The 24,229-nt window shown below is 35.5% G+C and overlaps 2 protein-coding genes across 5 annotated transcripts in view; one reads left to right on the plus strand and one right to left on the minus strand.

The window, feature by feature from the left end:
- Positions 1-11,072, minus strand: part of LOC139138125 (afadin- and alpha-actinin-binding protein A-like) — a 45,539-nt gene extending 34,467 nt beyond the window's left edge. The window contains exons 1-2 of one of the 2 annotated variants that reach the window (XM_070706353.1): positions 10,927-11,031; positions 7,451-7,480 (exon numbers count right to left, since the gene is read on the minus strand). The gene's annotated coding sequence lies outside the window, so the exon portion shown is untranslated. Of the gene's footprint in view, positions 1-7,450; positions 7,481-10,926 lie in introns of both variants that reach the window. The other variant, XM_070706352.1, reaches the window with a different exon arrangement.
- LOC139138126 (uncharacterized) lies at positions 10,552-17,624 on the plus strand. Of its 3 annotated transcripts, none has more exons than XR_011553532.1 (4): positions 10,552-10,779; positions 10,981-11,731; positions 12,523-12,804; positions 14,759-17,624. XR_011553532.1 is itself a non-coding variant. In XM_070706354.1 (4 exons), the coding sequence occupies exons 2-4, from the start codon at positions 11,371-11,373 to the stop codon at positions 15,057-15,059; spliced, it is 816 nt and encodes a 271-aa protein (XP_070562455.1). In that variant the 5' UTR covers positions 10,556-10,779; positions 10,981-11,370; the 3' UTR covers positions 15,060-17,624. The 3 variants fall into 3 exon arrangements, 2 of the variants coding, with proteins under 2 accessions (XP_070562455.1, XP_070562456.1); XM_070706354.1 differs by having other exon boundaries at positions 10,556-10,779; positions 12,523-12,676; XM_070706355.1 differs by having other exon boundaries at positions 10,556-10,699; positions 12,523-12,676.
- Positions 17,625-24,229: the final 6,605 nt, after the last annotated feature.

The raw sequence follows: 24,229 nt of genomic DNA on the forward strand, positions 1-24,229 counted from the left end.
CATCTACTTCCTGCCTTCATAGCTGTGATTCTCCAATGTGCATTTGAGCAGTGCTATTTATTGACAGCCATCAACAAACCATCAAGTCAAGACACATCACTCTATGGAGTGTTGGCCAAAACTCATCTTGTAACTCAAACAAGGTTACAAACATGTGAAATAGGTCACTGGACGTTTGTGTATATTTATGGGTGAGCCATTATTTTGCAGCCCCCAATTTAAGGACCATTTATTGATACATTTCACCATACCACTGTGTTCTTGAAATGGATGGGAAATGTGTGAGAAGCAAGGAATAAATGTAGGTACCTTAGCACACTGATAGAGCGTATGTCAATCAACAATAAGTCATTAAAAATAAAGGAAACTGATGACATTCATTGTTAATATTTTCTTGACAATGAAGGGGAGAGTTCAAAACGAAGTGTTTTACCTCAGGGTTCAGTTTGTCAAAATGTCAAATAACATCTAGTGAGTTTACAAACACTGCTGTGTCTACAAATCAGTTATTAATTATGTGGTTGTACCTTGGAGATGTCAAACTGTCATGATAGGTGTAACTGTTGAAATACAGGTTACTGTTTGATGCTTGATACAGATCTGTATTTACGTCACTTCATTAACACAAGTAATGGGAACTGTGGCCACTCAACTGTACATGACACAGTAATTTCAGTCACAAGCCATACTTGGGTGTTTGTTTACATGTAAAATAGCAGCAAAGACATGAACCATTTGAATCACATTGTACACAGCCAGACATGACATGTTCTATCACATCATCCCCTATCCACTGTATTGTCTTCTGAATAGAATTGATTATCAGCAAACAAACAGATACAATCTCAATTTATGATGTCTGGAATTTTGTGCAAGTTTTGCATTATTGAGAACATGTTTCATTTTGTTACTTAAATATCTAAAAGTAGTGTTAGATAATTAACAAGATATTGACTGCTGTTTGATTAGCCATTTATTCCCATGGGATATTACAGTAGTTTGCAACCACCAGACTGAGTTTACTTCGCAGTATGCTGCATTTATGATAAATGTGAAGATCAAACTATCTAACAAGTTCCATTAAATTACACTTCTGATCTAATTAATAGGAATAAATAGTCTATGTTTGAATGTATACTTTAGCCATACTGAAGTCACAGTGAATATGGGCAGATTTTCATTTGAAATCTCGTAATTTTGAAGATGTCATCAAAACTCTACAGAATTCCACTTGGTAAAAAGTTAAGCCTTTCAGTAAGTCCAGTTACACAGTTAGTTTAGCCTGTTAACCATCCAAATACACTTGGTGTTAATCCTTTGAACATACATCTACTCTCAGTTTGGAAAGGTCTGAATACATCACAGAATTAAGATGATAAAACATAGAGCCAAAGTCCCTGAAGCTACTGTAGACATGGATACAAAATTAAGTATTTCCTGACTGTATGAAATTATCTCACTAAGGTCATCCTAGTGACCTGTAAACCAAATATTAAAGCTGTCTGACCAGCGGTTTTGAAAAAACAAGCAACCCAACAGTCGACAGAGCTCAGCTGTGTTAAGTAGAGAATAACTTTTTGTGACACATGTATTGATGAAGGTGGATATCTTTGATAGCTCATTTCAGGACAGCCTGACAAAAAATGGCAAATTAGCTGCAAAAATACAAAATTGAAGATTTCATCATAATTCCAATGTATTACATTAAGATAAAGCCTAGGAACCTATATACCAAATATCAAAGCTGTCAGAAGAGCAACTTTTGAGAAACAAATATTTTGACCAAAAAGTGGCAAAAATTGACCCAAAAATACAAAATTTGAAGATTTCATCAAATTTCAATATATCACACTAAGACAACCCCTAGGAACCTGTATACCAAATATCAAAGGCATCAGACAAGTAGTTTTGAGAAAACACATTTTGACCAAAAATGGCAAAAATTGCACCAAAAATACAAAATTGCAGATTTCATCATATATTCAATATATCATATTTAGTTCATCTGTAGGAACCTGTATACCAAATATCAAAGCTGTCAGACAAGCGGTATTGATGAAATAAAGTTTTGACCAAAAATGACAAAAACATTCCTTATAAATACAGATTTGCATATTTCATCACAATTTGAACAAATCTAAGTCGAGTTATCCCTAGGGACCTGTACATCAAATAACAAAGCTGTCTGCCCAGCGGTTATGAAGAAGATTTTTTACCAAAAACGCCTTTTTTGGCGCCAATTTGCATTTCAACAATATTAAAAAGTTTCTCAACATCATATTCTTCATCTACACATCAAATATCAAATCAATGAGTACTGTGGTTCTCAAGATATTTGAGTGGACGGACACCTCACAAACGGACATACATACATACAGACTTACGACGTACGCTGGACGGATACCCATCCCAATAGCTTCTATAGACTATAGTCTGTAATAGCTAAAAAACAAGGTGTTGTCTCTGTGGAGTGTTTGGTGTTTATCTGTTACTTCTAATTGCTATCTGTTCAAGAGAACACACCCAGGAAACTGCCGTGTTAACACTTTGAGTACCAGTCTATTTTGTCCCTTTATGAAATAAACCCCTGTCAATTTTTCTCAGATTTTTTGCCAAAATTTTGAGAGAAAAGTGTAGCCAATGAAATGTGATGTCCATTTGGTCCAAAATTATGAAAACAATACAGAAAAATTCATAAAAATTGGTAAAATTTTGCACTAAAATTTTGGCGGGAGAAAATTATAGAGCTCAAAGGGTTTAACTTTCTACTTCTCACTGACACAGATTCCAAATGTCCTCATACAGTACACAGTACAGGTAGATAGCAGCAGTTTCAGAAGGCTGTGGAAGCAATCATGCAACGTTCATATTTCACCATCAAGGCAAGTTGGTTGAAATTTGTAAAGCATAACACATACCTTGCATTTCAGTTTAACAGAAAATAGATTTGAAGGCTTTTGAAAACATGCATAAGTTGTAAACATGATTTTTGCAGACTAGAACTGCAATAACATATCAAGCCAAATACGTGACAATACATATGGTTTTGGCTCAGTACTGCGTTTTACTGACTTGTCAGTTTGGGAAGTGGTACTGTCTGGCAGGAAAAGAGCTAATACAGTATGGTGGTCTACAAGACCACTGGCACTATCAAGGTGGACCCAATGTCCCACAATTGAGTCTAAAAGTCCAGCATTAACCAGCATACATTTTAACCATTGGTCAAGTCATGTTAGAATTCTACTTTTACTGCTTTAGCTAACCCTCTATCAAGTATTTGTTCACACCTGAATGATGTAAATATACATTTTCAATGGCATGAATTACACTATCTCAAAGGCCTGTTCTACAAAAACAAGGTTTATTGAACTGTATGAAACAGGGATTAGTAAACTGATTTATATTTTATTGATGTAAACATTGTAAAAGTACACAAATAAACCATTTGCCATCAAAACACAAATCCTTTACACAGTATTATCTTCCAAGTGAACAGTCAAACATTACTATCTACAACAGACTCTCCTATACCTGAGATAATGTAAGAGTTGTTGAATCAACAAAGTCAAATTAGGGCCTTCAAACATTTGACAAGTCAACATCAACTATTTCACACAAACTGAGGACTTTATTTGTGCAACCCGTAAACTATATTACTTCAACACTGCCCTGATATTGGAGTACAATGTACATAGCCAAAACAATATAGTCCTTGCAGTTTTCTCCACAATGTTTTCAAAAACACCGCTATGTCCACTAACCAGTGAATAAGCCAATACACTGAGACACAAAACCTGGGAACAAAACTATTTTCAAAATGCATTTTGAAAGGACAGCTCTGTATGACAGATAACCTGGGTGTTACAAACCACTGAAATTGTTTTTAAACCTTACATGTATTTGTTTCATAATTGAAATGAATCCATACAAGAATGGACTCATCCTGGTGCTGTGCTCTCCTGGCCTTTCGAAATTGTTAGTAAATTTACGAATTTGGTTCAAAATAAATTAGTAAGCACAAATTATGTAATGCTGAGCCATGCCATTTTCAACAAGCACTTCTGGTACTCAATAAATGATTTTAAGGGTATAGAAATGATGAATGATTTTTATTATAGACAAAGGAAAGTGAAAAATTAATAGTTTTTTTTGACAATGAACACTCATATTTTGATACACATTTTCAAAAGATCCATTAAATAACACAGTATATCATGGGTCATGAGTGCTTGTAACATTGAAATGAGTGCTTGTAACATTGAAATTTCTTCCTTGTTTCAATAAAGTGTGTCATTTTGGTCAACCGGCCCACGAATGTTATTCAATTAATCGATCTTTATCACACAACATAACATTTTCAAGTATATTGTGACACAAATCGTAACTCCCTTTGTGTGTGTAGTCAGTGCTTGATGATTTTATATATTAATATATGAAGTGGTCATTAATATTATCAGTGTTTGCACCAGTTTAGATGCTAGAAAATCTCTCCCCTGTTTGTCATATTTGGAAAGCTCTGTTAATCTGAAAGTATGCATGTCATCCATGGGTACTAGGTGGTGCCTCTTGGTAGCTGCAGTCATTATGCCATGTTCATCTTAAAATTCTTTTTAAAATAACCACTGATCAGAACATTTGGCAGTCTGTGGTTTCGCACAAATTTTGTCTCATTATAACAGCAAATTTAAGTACGCAAACTGAGACTGGCGATCCTGCTAATGTTTTCTTTAGAGACAGTTATACTTTTAAAACGCTGCAGATGATCGTTATTTATTTTTTGTCTGGATAATCGTTTTCGTCTTGGGGCAGCTGTGCATAGCATTGTCTTTGGATCATCAAAGAAAACTATCAGTATTCATAACATTTGCTGAGACAGTTTCTTGTAAAATATTTTGAAGGAAACCTATTTAAATTGGCATGTTCACTGAAAAAAATTCAATCTGCAGATCGTCAAATGACAAATCTATGACAACTAAGATTTCCGGCTAAGATTTCCGGCTCGTTTCCACCTGTACCTCCATGCACAGAGACAACCACTTTGCGGTACGATACATCGTTCAACCATGGGCGGTCCGGACTGCAGTTCGACTGTCTTTCCGGCTGGTCTTGATCTCTTCTCGGCGGTTTCATTGTTTCCAATTTTTTCATATCAGGTGCCGTTTTTATGCCCAACTTTCTTTCCCAGCTGAGGATACTATCTATCTGAAGCATTTGTAACTGCCCGCTTCCCTCGATCCGCTTCACCGCGGCCGCGTCCATTCGGAAAGTTGACAGCATGTGAGTGTTTGGGTATCTCGAAACTACCGTAATGCATGACATACCAGTATGAGAGTACACGACCCGGGGATCTTGAAACCTTTTCGCGCATGCTCATGTTAGCACAGGTCAAAGTCCAAAGCTATTGCCATTGTCGATGCGCCGATGATAGGGGCAGAGTAGTTTTTGACGGACGAGATATGACAGTATTTCCCCGGAATTCATAATCTTGACCGAAAATCAGGCTTCAAAAATAAAAAAATTGTTCGTAAATGGCCGATCGGGCATGTATTTTTTTTCGTAAATTTTCATTTTTGTTCGTAATTTACGAACGTTACGAGCGACAGCGAGAGCACAGTGGTGATAGTTCTTTGACTGTCAGAGGTTGTCTCTGTCTTATACTGGTTCTCCTATACTGTTTTACAGTAAAGCAATTATTATTAGAACCTGTTCAAGTACATTCATCTATCATGGCATTGGGACAATTGTGGGCAGATATTGATGGACACAGAACTGACAGGCTTTACATGGAACAACAGTACAAAACTACACACAGCTGTCTGTTACAGTGTTTAGAAAACAGTTGGCCTGGAGTAATCAAATGATTTATGAAAGTATGGCTGTGTTTGTCTGACAGGAGATTTCGTGAACAATTTTCTTTCAGAACAAATACCTAATATTGAGTTGACAATTATTATACCAGCAACTACACTGGAAAGAGAGCTTTACAGGTTTCTGGCTCAAAGGTCAAGTGAAGTTGACTCAACCAACTGAGGTCCTTGTGTATCTCCTTGAAACACTGTGGCCTTAGAATTCCATTCAGCAAAGACATGAATTGCAAGTGTTTTTAAGAAGGTTTTGGGGAATGTACATGTGATTGGTTTCAGAACTCTGACACCATTTCTACTTGCCACTAATATGACGTCATTGATATACCAAGGGGAATCCTAGCAAGATGACTTGGTAACCATAACATAAAATTCACCTGGTACTGCACCACACAGAAACACAGAACTGAACCACTGTATATTGATTTTTATGTCACATATTTGATTGCAAAAGAACTGAAATACCTGTTTTAAAATTTAACAAACCTACAACCTCTCAGAACTGGAAATCTTTCCATCTACCATACAGCAATATTCATTAATAGTATCTCAAAGTTCATTTATGCTTCCTCTTTAAATTGAGGAAGTGGATAATTTGGTAAACAGCCATTTTTAAGCCATCAATGGCTTTACAAAAGTCACCCTTGACAAAAAGATATGACTACAGTTCAAGTACCAGTCTTTTTTATGAGAAAATGTAAACAGAATCACTAAAACAGTAATTGACTGCTTTGATGATTTCAGAAAGATGAAAATAAGTGTTTTTTATACTATAGTCTTGGGGTTTAACTGTACCTATACACAGGTATATTAACCCACATTAAGTTGTAACTTGGTACAGCCTTGTGCTTTCCAATGATGCAGTTCAGAGTGGAATACTTTTAACAGGGGGAAAGGGTTGAAAAGAATACAGACCACTATTGTTTTGAACAACTGTCAAGTTATCTATGCACTGTTCAAGATAAAATACTATTGGTTGAGATAACTGAACAACATTCTACTTTTACACCATTGTGTACATGTAATGTTGTTCACAGTGTCATTGACTGTATTGCATCTGTCAGTGCAATTATTCAAAACAAAGCAGACTTGATTAGAAATGAACACCAGTAACTTGTGGAAACTGCCTTACAAGACTAACACAAGTCAGTTTTTATGAAATTATCATTATACATGAAAAGCAAGATGATATTTAAACGACAAAACAGACTAGCATTAAATTTGAAAGGTGTGTTTGACGTGAATTTGTAATGTTGTGGTTTGAGAGGAAATTAAAATACATCATACTATGGGACCACCTGGACACCAATCTGTGCTGTGATTTTGCTGTAGGGCTTCATTAGGCAATTAGAACTGGCAAATCAAAAAAAAAAACATTCAGTAGATACACAGAATTATATTTTCAATGAATATCAGTAACTCCATAAGATTCGGGTATGACTACATTCACAAAAGATAATCATCTATAATTTTCAAAGTAGCTTCAATTTACAACTTTAAGTTCAAATAGGAAGCCAAAGCGTGCTAACACTATATACAGAGATTTAAGTTTTAACAAGAGTGCATGTCATAGAGATAAAACTCACCTGAACTATAAGCTGCTTATGTATGTCTACCTGAAAAAAGGCATTGATATAACAATGGCTCATAAATAAAGATGACATGAAATACTCATTATTTCCTGGAACAGCTACAAAGTTAAACTCAACCTCACACAAACAAACATCTATTTGACCAGTATTGATGTACAGTACAGCAGTTGGCATGACCAACAGCATATGACAAAATATAATACAACCTGGAATCACTCTGTAATCGCTCAATATCACAGATATACCTGGGAGTCCATTTCTTACTTTGTAACGCCAACTTCACCGAAAATAATCTTTGACAAAATCATCACATGGTACATTCTAATATAAAGCTTTCTGGTCATCAAGGGTCATCTAAGACAAAAAAGTAGCCTAAGGAATTAACCAGATGGTCCATTTCCTCAATGCCACAAATTGGTAAAATGTGAACATATTTCCGAAAGCCCAACTACATTGACTTTTACTAAAATGACAGAATCTACCTGTATCCATGATAAAATTTACTCAGTACAATCAGGAACTAGTTGATGAATGGTACTACCAAAGTTAAAATACATTTGGAAAAGCAGCTGGAAATAGTTGGATTCTACCATAATTGCTAATCATTTCATAACAGAATGAAGTAAGTGTTAACTCTTTGATGCTGCACATTTGAAATAGTTGGTCACTAAACCCCATGTCTTGAAGTAAAGATCAAAAGTTCTATTTTAGAGGGTCTGTTTGATGCGCAGGAATTAATATATAGCATACAGACAGTAAAAAAATAAATAAATTGTGAAAATCATTTTTATTTTGAGAGCATGAATACCTTTAATCATTGAAAAACACACTTGTTTTGGTTGACCATTATTACACTGAGACTGAGATTGATCAGCCTACATTTCTTTCTGCAATATTTTTTTTAATGTACAGAATTGCATGTAATGTGATACTGATAGTGATTCACATGCACTCTGGAGTCTCATTCAGTCCACAAGTGCTTGCAGTATTGCTTGGATAGTTGATCGAAGGCCCAGTATTGAAGTGTGTGGTTGAAGGCTGAGCCACAGTAGCAGTGTAAATCGGCAAAAAGGCCAGAACCAACACAATGTAGCATCTGCTCTCAAAAACATAACAGCGGAAGGTCGACAATACCTTCGAAAGTTCAAATCTTTACTCTTGTAACTGCATTTGACTGATACATTAGAGTAATATCGAAGCGATGGCCTTAGAGTGTTCTACAATAACAAGCGATGGCATGAGTGGACTTCTAGATTACTAACAGTTAAAACAAAATTGTCTTATGTCCACTAATCTTCAGTTTTGCTCTTCTTCAGTTTTGCTCTTTGTTTCAGTACAGTCATGACAACATATTATTCCTGACTGAGAACTATTTAACATACTTTTGAGTCAAATGATATCAATGCAGATAACACAAAATGTGTCTACCTTTGCTAGTACATGATTTCACTAAAAATAATTACCGTACATGACTTCTTTCCAGTATTTACATTGTTGAGTGGCTATGTTAATCAAGTTAATGTAAATGTCATACAATTAATATTTGGTAAATTGTTTTCATCTTTAACCATTTGAGCAACAGAGTCAATTTTTGTCGCCTTTATAAAATATACCTGGCTACATGTATTTTATACCTGTGTATTTTTTTCGATTTGTGCTAAAATTTTGATAAAAAGTGTAGCCAATAAATGAGATGTTCATTTGGTAAAAATTATCAAAAACTTACAGAAAAATTCATAAAAATTAGTAAAATGTTGCACCAAAATTTTGGCGGGAAAAATTACAGCACTCAAACGGTTAATACTTCAGAGTGATGCTTTTCACTCTGTGTTTTGCATGTAATCTCCCTAATTTTATGGTTCATTAATTAAGCCAAATATAAGTTATAACATTCTAATCCATGAATTCACATGGCATTCCTCTAACTAGTACCATTAACTTCCACTATTGTGAGTGGAATATTCTAAAAAAGACAGTCCAGCTGGATTTAATTTCTGCCATATGTTTTCAGAGTATTCAGATCATTATCAGCATAATAACAACAGGTGGATGCACGATCCATTACACTGCATTTTGTTTTATCTTAATCATCATTCTCCTTTATGCAAATTGTGGGGATCAACACTCTTACCAACAGTGCCACATTAGTTGATTAAAAGAAAATTGTTATTAATGCATTTATGAACGTTATCATCATGTAGAATCTTGCAGTTAATCCCCTGAAGATATTGGGAAACTTCATGAGCACAGTTTGTCTGCATTTCCTATTACAAGCATTCAAGGAGGTAAAAATTTACCACAAGTGTAAATTTATCTCGTGGATTTTTATCACAGGTGAATATTTTCACTAAGCCTGACTCTTGTTAGCTATATAAAAACTAGAATTGTACATGTATGATGTATGATATGTATCAATCATGATCTGGTCAAAATCATCCTTGATCTCTCAATTTTCTGACCCGTACAAGTACTACATGCCTGAGAAGTGATACAATGTTTTTCAAAGGCATTTACATGTACCTTTCCTCGAAGCAAATGATTCAAACAGGCAAAGCAAAATGTAACCATGACGTCATTCAAAACGTGATGCGTGTCGACAACTGTTTGTCTGTGTCTGTTTTGGTGTGGTGTGACTAGCGAGTGGTCAGGATGTTCGTATGAATCATCCGCTTTACTGTTGTGAACAGCTGTTCGGTAAAACTTGGACGTAAAAAGCAGATTACCGGCGAAAAGGCCGCTAAAGATTACCCCCTCGCTAATCCATGAACGGAACAACGAAACTGTATTTATTACACAGTATGGGACTAAGCTGGCAGAAAATTCAATGACGATATTACAAAACATGTACATTTTATTCCATTGGGACGAAAGCAGTGGACTTGTTAGGACAGGTACTGAGGTAGACTGTATTCACTCACTATCACAGCAGACATCTGTCAAATGGGTGCAATTCAACGTTACCATAATAAACTATATCGGTTCCGGCGAACCGTTATTGCAGTGACTCGTCGGCAAATACATTAATACCGAACATGCAAATAACTTGAGTGCGAATCAATATATTATTTTGAGGTATCAATTTTCCTTCTTACACTGTACACAGTTTTGCGACGACGTGCGTGACGTATCAGTGCACGTCTGCGATGCTGATTTTGACGGTTAATTTTCGGACGCAATTGAAATGATTTGACCATGGAAACGTCAGAATTCTCTTCAAATAAGACTATCTCCGACCACGGCTAGGTAATTCGTTCACATCCATCACACCGTGCACCAGTGAAGTGTTGTTACGATACATGGGCTCTCGACGACTAAAACTGTTCGTAAGTACAGTCGCGCCGAATAACATTCTCTGAGTAGGGTCAGGTTTCATATGGAACACAGACAGTTTACACTTCGCTACTTATATCGGCAATGAATCAGAATGATATAAATATATAGTTCTTACTATTTACTTCATACGAGCTTACCTTGTTCAAAAACGTTCATTCGAAGAATAACAAGTGGCTATTTTCCCTCTACAGGCTACAGTCCTAGCAAGCCAGTTGACCCACGGTACATTAACCTACCAGCACACCTTCCAAATTTATCTTGGTACGACGCATGCCTCCTGTTACAAAGACCCTGATTGGCTGACCCCGCAAAGCGCACACTTCAAATTAGCCTCGAACCAAGAATACATGTGTAGTGGTCAATTGTGCTTACATTTCATATTGATAGATCGTCAACATGCATTGATGCTTCATTGCTTAGAATAGTTCATCGTTCACAAGGGTTCAGTTGACCAAAAAAGTTGCATATCCTTGATTCGTCCGCACTTTTTCACATCTACCAATCTTCTCCGCTGGCGCATAAACAGGGTTGTCAGCTCAACAGGCACAATATATCGAGTTGAAGCCATTTGGACATCAACAATGGCGGAAGATTCAAATCGGAAGGGGAAAGAAACTGCGAAAGTGGTGATAGATTGTCGCGCCAACCTTCACAAACAAGGAGAAAACAATTCCTTTAAGTCCTGGAATTTTATGATCTGCCTGCCGAGCGATCAAATGACAGACTGTTCCAAATTTAAGGACTTCAAACAGATGTTAACGAGGAGGATAGAATCAAGCGCTATCAAACATGGAGTAAACAAAATTGAACACAAAAGCGTCAAAGTGAGTTTGTTTCGGACAAACGGAAGACGGGGAAAAGAATTCCCTATACAGTGTCAAATGGACTGGACTGAATACTACCCTTTACTTGTGGATCAAAGCGAACTCTACGAAATCGAAGGTGGGTATTTTAAACAGGCGTTGTTTTGCAACATTATTCAACAATGTTTATAACATTGCCATTGGTAAGCCTCTTCATTCAGTGCAGCCTATTGTCATGATGTAACGCAATTGCATTCGTACTTGCTTGGGCTGTCGCCTCATTCTTAAACGTTTCTGGTACAAATAATAATAGGCCCAAATACCCAAATAGCTCTCAAAATTTTCTTGCGACGCTGAAGCACGGGTGAGAGCGCATCCATTCCTTAGCACCGTAAGCATTCGCAGGCAACATCGTCAACTTTGCACCAGCATTTGAACAAAGCGCACAAGTGTAGAAAATAACGAGCGTTTTGTCTTGCGTTTTGTCTTGGCTGCAGACAAAATTTCATACATAAGTTATCAGTTTCTGCAGTAGAGTAGAGTGATTCGTTCGTCAAAATCATCAGGATCAGATTATCATATATTTTGATATGGCGGTTAGACAGAGATTTCTGTAAAATTTCAAAAATGGTCCTCAAAAAATAAAACTTTACGCTAACATTTATCGATAATAATCATAGAAGTCTAACTTGTACAGTATGATGTTACTAATGCGCTGTTGCTTCAAGGATTTCAGCGTTGAGTCCTTTTAACATTTTCATTTGGGGAAGACTGTTATTGATTTCTGAAATTAAAAAATTAAGAAGAAAAAAACAGCCAATGGAAATGTGATTGTATTGCTTGGTTTGAATTACATATTTATTTGATACACTTACTGACTTTTATAGTCAAGTATAGAGTTACAGTTTTGTCTTTATTCTCTCCTGGTAGTTCAATGCCAATTAGAAAAGAACCGCTCTGGTACCAAGAGATCGCATGCTGACAGTGAGGGTGGCTACGAAACAGACATCTCAGCTAGTACATGCAGCACAAGCCGGAGAGCGACCTGTAGTATTGGCAGTGGTAGTGGCTCCGACAAGACAAGGTCTGTATTGACCTTAATAAGTCAAAGTCAAGGCACTGATTATCATCCACCGTCCATGATTTACGATAATGAAGACACTCATTATCAAACCTATGGATATTGGCTGTAGAATAGTTAGAGAATACCATGTAGGTTTCCAATACTAATCTTATCTTTCCTTTTCCTTTTTCTATTCACAAATATTAAGCAACAGCAATTAGAAAAAATTATCTTTGATGAATTTTATAATAAGGGCTGTACTTTTTGCCACATAAAACAATACTTCTCACCTCTGCGTTTTGTGCTAAATGAGTTTCTAGAAGAATTGTATTTCGTTGTGCTAAACATCTCCGCCTAATTAGTCAACACATTAAAGAAATACCTACACTTGTGATATCAACCATAGAAAATTAGCGTGTATTCAACATCGTGGCCGCTACCACCATCATGAAGCAGCACCTCATGAGGGCAGTGTGACTGCGGGAAAACTGCATGTCCCTTGTTCTATGTTAATCATTGATGTATGATCTATAGTGTGTGTCAATACCATCAATGGATAGAATCTAACTGCCAGTTTTATTCAAACATCATACCAGGCTACCTCCTGGTACCGTAGTTGTTGTAACATCTGTTGGTCCTGAACTGTAACTATATTCTCACAGCTTTTCTCTCTATTCTAAACACCCAAAATTAATTATTTCTTGATTTCTAAATCCCCGACAAACTGTTTCTCAGATTCAGAGTCTGTTGTGGAAACTTTTAATGTGTGATTGAAGTTGTATGTGCAGTGTTATTGTACTTAGATCAAAGTTTATCCCCAAGCTTTGTGTCAAACGCTATTACATGTTCTACCACATGTGTGTTTGTCTAAGGATTCATAAGTTCAGATGTAGCAAACAGTTTTCCCTTCTGTATGACAGATGGAGTGGCAATACTTCAAATTAGCAGCCGTGCTATATTTGATTTTGTGTAGTTATCAGCTATTCCCAAGTTTTCAGAATGTTATGCTTGTGATAATTCTTTGCAAAAACCAAACCAGCAAAGAAAATCAAAGATCATAGTTTTCAACCATTGACAACACTCTCCATTGATTATAAGAACCAAGAAAAAATCAAGAAATTTTAATCAGTAATTTGAGCCATTTAAAAGGAACACAATATTATGACTCAGCTGGTGTTCCATATTCTGCATACATGTAGTATCCTCATGTCATGATTCTCTGCATTATCTGAATTTTAATTATAAATCAGTGACATCATTGTATTGTCTCGTAGACTTTACAATCACATTGATATTGTTATTTCACAATAGCAATGCACAAGATGTTGCGCTATAATTAGTGGATTATTGTTACTCTTGCACCTAAAACTGTTTTCAGCTTGTCACACATGTTACAGAGCAAGTTTTCCCACCCAATCAAGAATAGCCAGTTGTTCTCACTTCTTTATACACTAACAGTATTGGTGATCTGCCACATTATTTATGATTGAGTTTATGGTAGTGAATAACAAAATATCAATGTGGAGGGGCCGTGATTTGCAGCCTATGTGGCAGTTTGTATTCAGATTGAATTTGAACATATCATGTTATCTTTACAACTAACTACTATTCTGAAAATCCCTGTCATAATGAGGTGGTTTTTTCTGTGCATGTTTCAAACTCATTTATCTTGATTTTTCTGCACACTGATACACAATATGCATGTTTAGCTCATGTTCTGACCAGTCTTCCTGTCTTATCTAAATTGGATTATTATCACATTGATATACTGAAGGGTTGATGTACATGCTGATATCCAAGGGCCATATCCATTGTCTTTCTTTTCTAAAATGTAGTACACATTGAAGAAATTGCAAATTTTCAAAATGTTGTAGTTGTGTCTGAACATATGCAGAATGGTCCAAGCACTTCACACAGATCAACTTGTAGTGGTTTTAGTAAACCTTGATAGCAATGGTAAGCTGAGAAAACATTTGAACAATGACTGGAAACAGGATATTGCCTGAGAAAACTTCTTTTGTGTAGTTTTAACACTATTGGTATCATGCGTGCTATTCATTGATTCCACGTTGATCATATTTCATTTCTTATATTTCATTACAGGTTGATTGATTTTCCAATGCCCAAAAAAGCCAAAAGTCAAAATGTCACAGTATTCATCAGTTCACCAGAAGGAGAACTTTTCTGCTACAAACTCAACCGAAAGACATCTCTCAAAGCCATATGCAAGGAGTATTGTCTGAGAACAGGACACAAGCTGCATGCTCTGCGCTTCATGTACGAGGGTGAACTAGTATTCTATGAGCATAGTGCTGATTTCTATGGCATGAAGGATGGAGATATCATCGACGTTCATTTTCAAACCCTAAGTGCCACAAGCCATGATACCACAGACACTCAATAATCGTACAAAGATCAAATGCCCTCAAGGATCACTGTTGTCTGTCATCATTTGCAAAACCCATGACAATGAGCATGATACTTGAACTCTGCTCTACATACCATTGTAATGTACTTGTATTATCAAATCAAGTCTTCATTCTACTTTGTTAATGTAAAATGTGTTTTCATACAACTTTGTATGGGCCAAAGTGTTAACATTGTGTCCAATGCTCTTGTTCTAATGACTTTCTGTTTACTTCATTAAACAAGGACAACTTTGCTCCATAGTCATAGTCACTGTAAAAGAGTTCAAAATGGCTCTATAATCACAGTCACTGTTACAGAGTTCAAAATGCATTATGATGTACCACTTTGATCAGCTTGCATCATCTTGAACAACAAATTCAGTTTACATCTCAGTCATTTTGTAAATGTTAAATAATTGATAACTCTCACAATTCTGTTCCTATGAATGAATATGTCAATCAGCCCGACACATTTTTTATTTGAATGGAGTGTCTCATAACTGAGTGTGAAATAGTATGACATATTGACTGGCCATGTGGGCAACAGCATACGTCTGTACTCCGAGGGACTGTGAGACACCCCCCAAAACGGAGTTTCCCTCGGCCTTCAGCCTCGGGAAATAGTTCATTTTTGGGGGTGACTCACAGGCCCGAGGGATTAAAGACATATGGTGTTGTCCTCATGGCCAGTCAATATGTGTTTTATAACACACCTCATCCGCAGTCATGCATAAGAACGTACAATACACAAAACTTGTCGCATGTAATATGTTGCACTGGTTCAGTAAGAAAAAGTTTTTCCCAACAGGATCGCAGTACTTCTGCAAAACATTCAATGCACCTTTGATTATAATTTTCGTCCGTTTCGAGTCCTTGTTGGAAACCAGAGCATTCAGTTCTTCTTCAAAAAGTAGGATAAACCTAGAAATTTCTTGACTATCGTTCGGATCGGCCGCAGACAACATCTTTGTTTACATTTCAGTCAATGTCATGCGTCATGCGTCAATGTCGTTTTTGACGTCAGCGGGCATCATTTTTCGGAACTGATGCCTGGCAGGCAACAGTTAAAAAAAAATGATGCCTGATGACATCGTTTACGTGGATCAGCGCAAAAAGAACGTATCCCATGTGACTATCAATTGGCGAATTAAAATACAGACTGTGGATGAGGTGTGTTATAATAAACTTTGATAACATTTTAGATACAGGGTCTGACTTTAGAAGCCACTGTTTCTCACATTTCTATCCTCTCACTTTGGCATTTGTGTTTTTTGAAGGCAGGAAGTCCAAAGTGAAACTTCATTGAGACCAAGAAAATCCATGCATTATGCAACGATACCACATAAAGGTGTCGTAATGAAGGTTTAAGGGTTGAGGCAAAGTTTTCAATTCACTGTGGCATATACTTTTGACAGATTGCCCAGTATTTTTATAAAATGAAATTGATATCACTGCAAAAGGCTGTTCTATTTTCTGTTAATTCATCTCCCTGATGAAAACAAAAAAGGCCTACAAAAACAACTTTCATATTTTCATTTTTGAAGAGATTGAAAAATCAAATTTGATGAAATTTTGAAAATGAATTTTCTGAACAGACTGAAAATAGTATATTTCTGATATAAAGCTTTACAATGTTCAGCTATCAAGTTACTGTACTTCCAAATAAGGTAATGTTTGTCCAAGAAAGTGATAGCTTCAGAATTAAAATATGCCATTGCAACCTCTGATGTCAAAACTTTTTAGACAGAATCAAGTCGCAGTGTTTACATTTTCAACTCCAAATACGCACATCTTATGTTTTTCTTGTTAGTTTGCATTATTAAGGAAAAGATTAACTCCTTAAAGTAGAACAAATTGAGGTTCATAAACCTATATTGTGACAACTATCTCAAGAAAAGTAAGTTACCTTCCATTTGAAATGTCTTTGTCAATTTTAATTTACCGGTATCATGTGGCAAGCTGTTTGTTCACAACTCATAAATTATTCATGAGATTATTTTATTACGGAATGTCAACATGCAACTGTATTATTGTTTTAAGGTTAATGAGGTAATATTCTTAGAGTACATTTGACAATGAACACTGCCAAAATATGTATTAACCTGAATGTGCAATCCAAAATTATTTTCATTGAAAAATTTGGCAGTTTATGTTAGTATTCACCATATCTTAACAATACCGTAGATTTGCAGTGGTGGGTATAAAGATATCAAGTCAATTTGTTTCTTCTCTTCTTTTTACATTTTTATATCGAAGGCTCACAATTTCCATTTTGATCATTTGAATAAACAAGGAATGGAAAACATGTCACAGCTACTGATTCATCTTTGTAACTAGTAAAGTGACAGTGTTGGTGCCAGATGGATACAATCACAAGTAGAGCAATAATGTTGATTCTAGATATTGAAAAAAACTGTTGTATTATTGTTTTATTAATGAAAAACAAACATCTTCTGCCATACTTAGATTATAATTCATGGCAATTTGATGTAAATGTGTGATTTGACAAGTTCACATGACATATGCAATAAATCATGTACAATCCTTGTCCAATATGTTAATTATGTGTCTTTGTTACATACACTCAATTTGATTTCATTATAGAAATGTTTCTTCCTTCAGAACTTGTCCTTCAGAACTTGTTCCCTCAATATTTTTTGTTCTCTCAATGGTAGGAGGTTCAATCCCAGGGATCAAGTTTATCCTAGTTTGTAAGAGGATTAAGGAGGTGTCATAGCCTTTCGTTTTCCATTGACATTGTAATCTAGTAAGTAAATTTCCTGGTAAGAAAATCTGAGCCCCAATACAGCCTTTAACCCTTTTCCTGCCAGACAGTAATAACTATCACTTCCCCATCAGCCAAGTCAGTAAAAAGTGGTATTGAGCCAAAACATGATGTATTTTCACCCACTTGGCTTGGTATGTTATAGCATCTTTTGTCCAAAAAACATCAACTTTACAGTATTATGTTTTCAACAGCCTTCAAATGTACAGTATTATGTTAAAATACATCATATGGAATACGTTGTGTTTCATTAATTTTAACCTTCTTGACCTGTTGGTGAAATATGGACTTTGCAGGAAAAGGGTCAAATGAATTGAAATTCTATTGCCATTGAGTTTTCTTGTCCTAAAAGAGTTGGATAAGATCAGCTCCATCTGGAATGAGCACTTCAAACTCACTCAGAAGCTACTGGTAATACTGAAAGGATTTTTAAAAAAATGAAGACTGGAAATATAAAGCATATGAATTAACTTGACATTGAAACTTAAAATACACATATCTGTACTGGAACATACACCAGCGCATTTTAAACATCACTCCCGTTGTAAACTGAATTCCCTATCTCCCTGCCATGGTGTCTCTGTTTATCTTCCAAACATCAGATCTTGTCAAAACAACATGTATTCACAGATCAAGTACATGTACAGACAAGGCGTTTTATTGACTTAAAACACACTAAGTGTATCTCGTTGGTAAAACTGTGTCAAGGCCTGTTGGTTTTACCAGGTACCGTGGACACTTCAAATCTATAATCAGACTGTCTTGTATTTATTTCAAAATTTGTATTATCTTGTTTCAACTTGTTGAAAGATAAAAGCCCCCACACTTGTGAAAACTAAGATAGTCTGAGATTTCATCAAATGGTCATTATGATGTTTATCATGCAATTACCAGGCTCTTAAACACACGCTGTTGATAGGATCACTTAATTTGGGTTATTTACAGGCGTCTTCCCAGTCAACAGACTCTAGATTTTTTCCCCAGTTAACAGACTCTAGATGTGTCCCCAGTCAACAGTCTTTAGGGTTAATATTCTATTACTCTATTCACTGACAGAATCCACAGACCTTTATATGAATTAAAGAATTTACATCCCCATTATCTGTGCTTTGTTTATTAAAATCCAATTTCTTGTTCCACTTTCAAAATCAAGATTTTTATTTCTACATGCATGTATCTATATTTCTTCAGTTTGGTAATCTATATTATGATGATGAATATCTTCTTAACTGACAGTCCACAAACTTCAAGACATCTCTTAGACTCTTATGGATATCATTCTGATTCGTTAGAAAAGGTACTTCTTGATGAAACAAAGTTTTTTGTCTATCTTGTAAATTGGACAGTTTTGAGTATTCTTTACTGGTCAACTTCAAACTCAAGAGCATCTTAATCATGCCAACTGTTTTGTGATTCGCAGAAAACAATTGTCAATTTCATTCTTTTTCATTTCATAACAATTAGGCCTGCTGCTTATAAACCAACTTACCAGCATTTCTATAATCTATACCACTTGTCCATACCATTTATGCTGGTGGACGCATCTTTGGTGTATGCATTGTTATTTCCTTACTAAATGTGATAGAATGAGTATTTTACCCTCATATTTATTTCATTTTAAAGCATGCCACAGTAAGTGAGACTACCCACAATTCCCCTTGATTTGTGTGCTCAGACATTATTTACGAAAGGCTTCTGCATTTTATCAGTTTCTGAACAATTTGAAACTTAGAATTTAATTTAAGGATTATTGGCTAAAACTATGTTCCAAAATTATTGATCATGTTTAAAATTCAGGAGTAAATTGAATAAGAATTCGATGTTTAAAGGTGCTAAAAATTGTACACTTGTCAAGGTAAAGTTATCAGCAACTAAGATGGTCTCATCATACCACCTGTCAGACATGTTAATTTCCTATGTTACAAACATTCAAAAAAATCAATACCCTTTCTTTTGCCAACACAGATGCTACTTATTCCCTTAGTTTCCTTGAAAATATTGCATATGGCTGTCAAAAAACTATGTCGACAAAATTACAAAATTGCTATCTCCTCTGCGGGAAAGGGGTTGATCTCCTCATTATTCACAGTGAGAAATCAGAAAATTATGATGATCAGAACTATGGTCCCAGAATTTTGAAATATGGACCGAGTTGTATTGTGTACAGAAGAAATTTGCTTCAGTTCAGTGAGTGATCTCCGTGTGTACAGATCATGGAGAATTGTGGGTAGCCTCACTTACTGTGCATGCTTGAATTATAAGAAACATTGACAGAAGACAAGGTAACTTGTTGTCCTTATCATGGAATTTCTTCCAGAAAAATGGTATCATCTGCAAAAGACATCATAAGTGTCATCTTTAGTTTACCAAGGTATACATGTAGTTCCAATTACATCAAGAGAATAATGCAGGTGCAGAATTCATTCAGAAATGCACTATTTAGCACTCACACTACATGCACATATTGGTTAGTAATTCAGTTGATGTGGAATGGAAATATATATATTGCAGTTTTAGAGTAGTTTTCACTTGATAACTAGCAAAAAGATTCTTGTCACAGAAATGGGTTTTGTAAAATTTGTAAGAAAATAAGAGTATTATTGAGAAGTTGCATACTCTCATCAATGAACTTCTGTATTCAATGACAATATATCAATGAATGTGTGAAGACAGTTTATTAATGTGATACCTCTATTTCTGCATACCATATCAGTAATTATAATATTTAAATTATTTACATGTATTTTATGCAAAGACATGGTCTCAAATAGATTTGCTTTGAAAGGTGTGATTTCTCATTTCCTTGAAAAGCATTGGTCACTGACAATTGCTTTCTATGCTTTCTAGTCCATTTATTATTGACCTGAAAATTTTACATCCACCAAATACTGGCACTGATAACTTAGAAGTTCAAAAGATGAAAATATCTTGCCTGAAATATGAGCAATTTGGCCCAGAAAACTAACATTTGCAAAGTTAACCGTTTTATCAAATTCTTAGGCACCAACATACAAAATTTAAAAGCTATCAGTCAGCTGAAAGAAATAACATATCATTTTGAATGTAAATGAGGAAAGAATAAAAGAATTTGCATATACCAATTTACTGCTTTATTGAGCAAAACTATGTATGGGAATCTGTTTACCTGACATATTAGTGCTCTCTTATGAACAGTTTTGAAAAAAATTATTTTTGGCAGTTGTTAAGCATATTCGCATATTTTTGGTGTGAGCAAAAACATTAAGATGGTCATCCACTGAGTGCTGATCCAGTATTTAATGGTAAAAGGTTTTCAAAATATCTCACAGGATGGACACACATGGATATAAATATGTATTATACCAGTAGTTCATCAAAATAGCGCCCCCATGCTGTGCATGATGAGAGCGTCAAATATTACAAATTCAGCCAATATTCATATATGCAGGCTTCTGTTGACAAACTGAATATTGTGTGATTCAGCATGCTTTAGGGAGACACCAAGAAACTGTATATGATTATTGCACAGAAATATTGAAAAAATTACCAACAGCAGCTTCTGCCCTGATACTAGCAGGTCTACTTGTTTGATTTTTTTTACAAAAATGCACACATTTTTAGATTTTTTGAGACAATGTGCCAAAATAGTTCTAGATCTGGTTTGATTATTACTAACATTAGAAAAATTTGATGACATTAAAATGATATTCAATTTTCATTGAATTACCCACCAAACCTTGGAATTGTAAAAAGTACAAGGGAACCAAAAAAATTTCAGCCCCCCTTCTCCAATAGGTAGAGCAAAACTTTCAAGTACGCCCTGCCTCCACTACTCCCAAAATTTTTGAATTGCCCTGAATTCCCCCCGCCCCCCCTCCCCCACTATTTTTTGGTGAACACAGCCTTGTAGTCAAAGACAAAAGTATGAGTATCATGATATTTCATAATGCATTGATTAGCATCCTTATTTTGTCTTGAAAACATGAACAAAGGACTTATTGTACTAGTTAATGGTTTGAAAGTATACACTAGTAAGTTGTAAACCTGGCAACATGCAGACTAGCTGTGACCTGTCATGTCAGCTGAAAGAGGATTTAAATTAGCTTCCTAATTTAAAGAAATGAGATGAAGTGGTAGCCATAATTTTTACAAAAAACACTTGATTTTTGAAATTTGTACAAGCAGTATAGGGCGGTGGTGATGATCATAATTATCATCCATGTATTAAACATTTTTTGAAGACTTGTCCTCTATGTACTGGGGATGTAACAAAGCAGTGAACATGTTCTGTACAGCGCCACCATCACTGGACCAAAGAAATGCATCCCTCCTACAAGAAATGATAAACAGGCTATTTGGAAACAGCTTACATACATTTCATGTAATTTTACTGTCCAATCTGACAGCGGGTTGTGTTCTAGCTGTTTATAGGCAAAACACAAAATTTGTTGCCATTCCTTGACATTTGGTCATTTATCTGACGATGCAAAAGACTTTCACTGTAGCATTTTATGGGTATGCTGCATGCATGAAGGCTATTAATTTCAGTAATGATGCAAATTTATGAATAATTTAGGCTGTGTGTTGTCAGTATGTAGTTTGCCTGGGAATACAATAGTAAGAGTTGGGATTTCATTAACTAACCTACAATGGAAAAATCAACATGTCAGCCAGGTCTTGCAATATATATGAGTGATGTCCAGAAATATATATATTTTTTGGTATTAGTATTGTCTGGTTCGCTACCCAATGTCAAGTGAGTTTTATTTCACCAGAATTGTCAACATAATATGTACATGTGTGAAAAAGAAGACACAACAGTAGTCTCAAATCTGATGAGGGCAACGCAATTAGGGACTGGTCAGTTTCTTCAGCCTGGGGGGGGGGGGGGTCACCCTGTTTTTGACTTTGGTGATAGGGGGGGTCACCATGTTTTTGAAATGCCCAATAGGGGGGGTCAGTGTGTTTTTGAATTTTGACACAGGCTCATCATTGCCTAAAATGCTAGTGTCAGCCACAAAATTCATCATTCAGTTGTATTTTTCGGCGCGCCCTTCGGGCACGTAACTTTAATAATCAGTCATATTTTTCAGCACGCCCAACTTTAACATATCAAGCATACATACATCAGAGATATCTGTATGTTCAATATTTTTCAGCGTGCTCTTCAAGCTCATTACTTTAATATATCATACATCTTTCAGCATGCCCTTCAGGTGCATGACTTTAATATACAAGGCATATATATCAGAGATATCAGGATGTTTCATATTTTTTGGCGCGCCCTTCGGGCGCCATACTTTCAGAGATATCTTGATGTTTGCTAAGTGAAAGTGTACCATTATGAAATCTGCATTTCATATGAAAGGATGACAAATTCCTGATACTTTTCTGTTCTCTCTGTGAGAATTCAGTATGAGAAAGCAACATGCACAAATATTTCACAATATATATTTGATACAGTGACTTATTTTAGAGATAGAAAAATGACAAGATATCTTTCCTTCTCATTGATGCAATTATTTTCCTTTGTTTCATAGGTTTTCTGTAGAAAGATGCTTTTTTATGAACAAAATAACAATTAAAAAAGGCAGTTTTTGTCATTATTAGCTGTGCTTTTATGGTTTCAATGTTACACAAGAAAAGGTCCTCTCAGACACTGTACACATCAGATTTGGCTAAAAAAGCTCTCTATGGCTCCTCAGTAGATTTAATTGGATCGTTGGCAAGTCTTAACACCCATCAAAGTTTTTGATTCACTGCTTTTTCCTCTTTGATATTAATGATTGACATCCATTTCTGTACAACAGTTCAGGACATCTGGTTAAGCAGAGAAAGTGTGAAATACATTCACAGCTCATTCAAAATACAGCTCATTCAAAATGTACTGTATTTAAACTTTAAGATTGACACTTTGAAATTCCTATCTTACAACTGACATGTCAACAATTTCACTAAAACATAGAATGACTATTTAAAATATAAATATATGTAATATATATATATATATATATATATATATATATATATATATATATATATATATATATATATATATATATATATATATATATACCGGTATATATATAATTTATGTCCATCTTTTGTTTTACCTTTGTCGCGCCCCGGGGGGGGGGGGGGTACCCTGTTTTAGAAATTTGGAATAGGGGGGGTCACCCTGTTTTCAAAATTTGGAATAGGGGGGTCAGCCACTTTTTGACGTAGGCAAAAAATAATCCACCGGCCCCCCCTAGGCCGAAGAAACTGACCAGTCCCTTAGTTCTGAGCGTACAAGTTAGGTCATTGTGCACACACAACTGTGTTAGATGGCAGATTTGAATGTAGATCATGAAAATGCAAATATTTGCTGCATAAAAGACGTAACTTACATGAAAGCCCACG

The sequence above is a fragment of the Ptychodera flava genome, chromosome 8 (genome assembly GCF_041260155.1).
Source record: "Ptychodera flava strain L36383 chromosome 8, AS_Pfla_20210202, whole genome shotgun sequence".
Classification (NCBI taxonomy): domain Eukaryota; kingdom Metazoa; phylum Hemichordata; class Enteropneusta; family Ptychoderidae; genus Ptychodera; species Ptychodera flava.

Coding starts and splice junctions, on each gene's coding strand:
- LOC139138126 (XM_070706354.1), top strand. CDS start 11,371: ATGGCGGAAGATTCAAATCGGAAGGGGAAAGAAACTGCGAAAGTGGTG. Junction 11,732..12,522: donor CGAACTCTACGAAATCGAAG/GTGGGTATTTTA, acceptor CTCTCCTGGTAG/TTCAATGCCAATTAGAAAAG. Junction 12,677..14,758: donor AGTGGCTCCGACAAGACAAG/GTCTGTATTGAC, acceptor ATTTCATTACAG/GTTGATTGATTTTCCAATGC.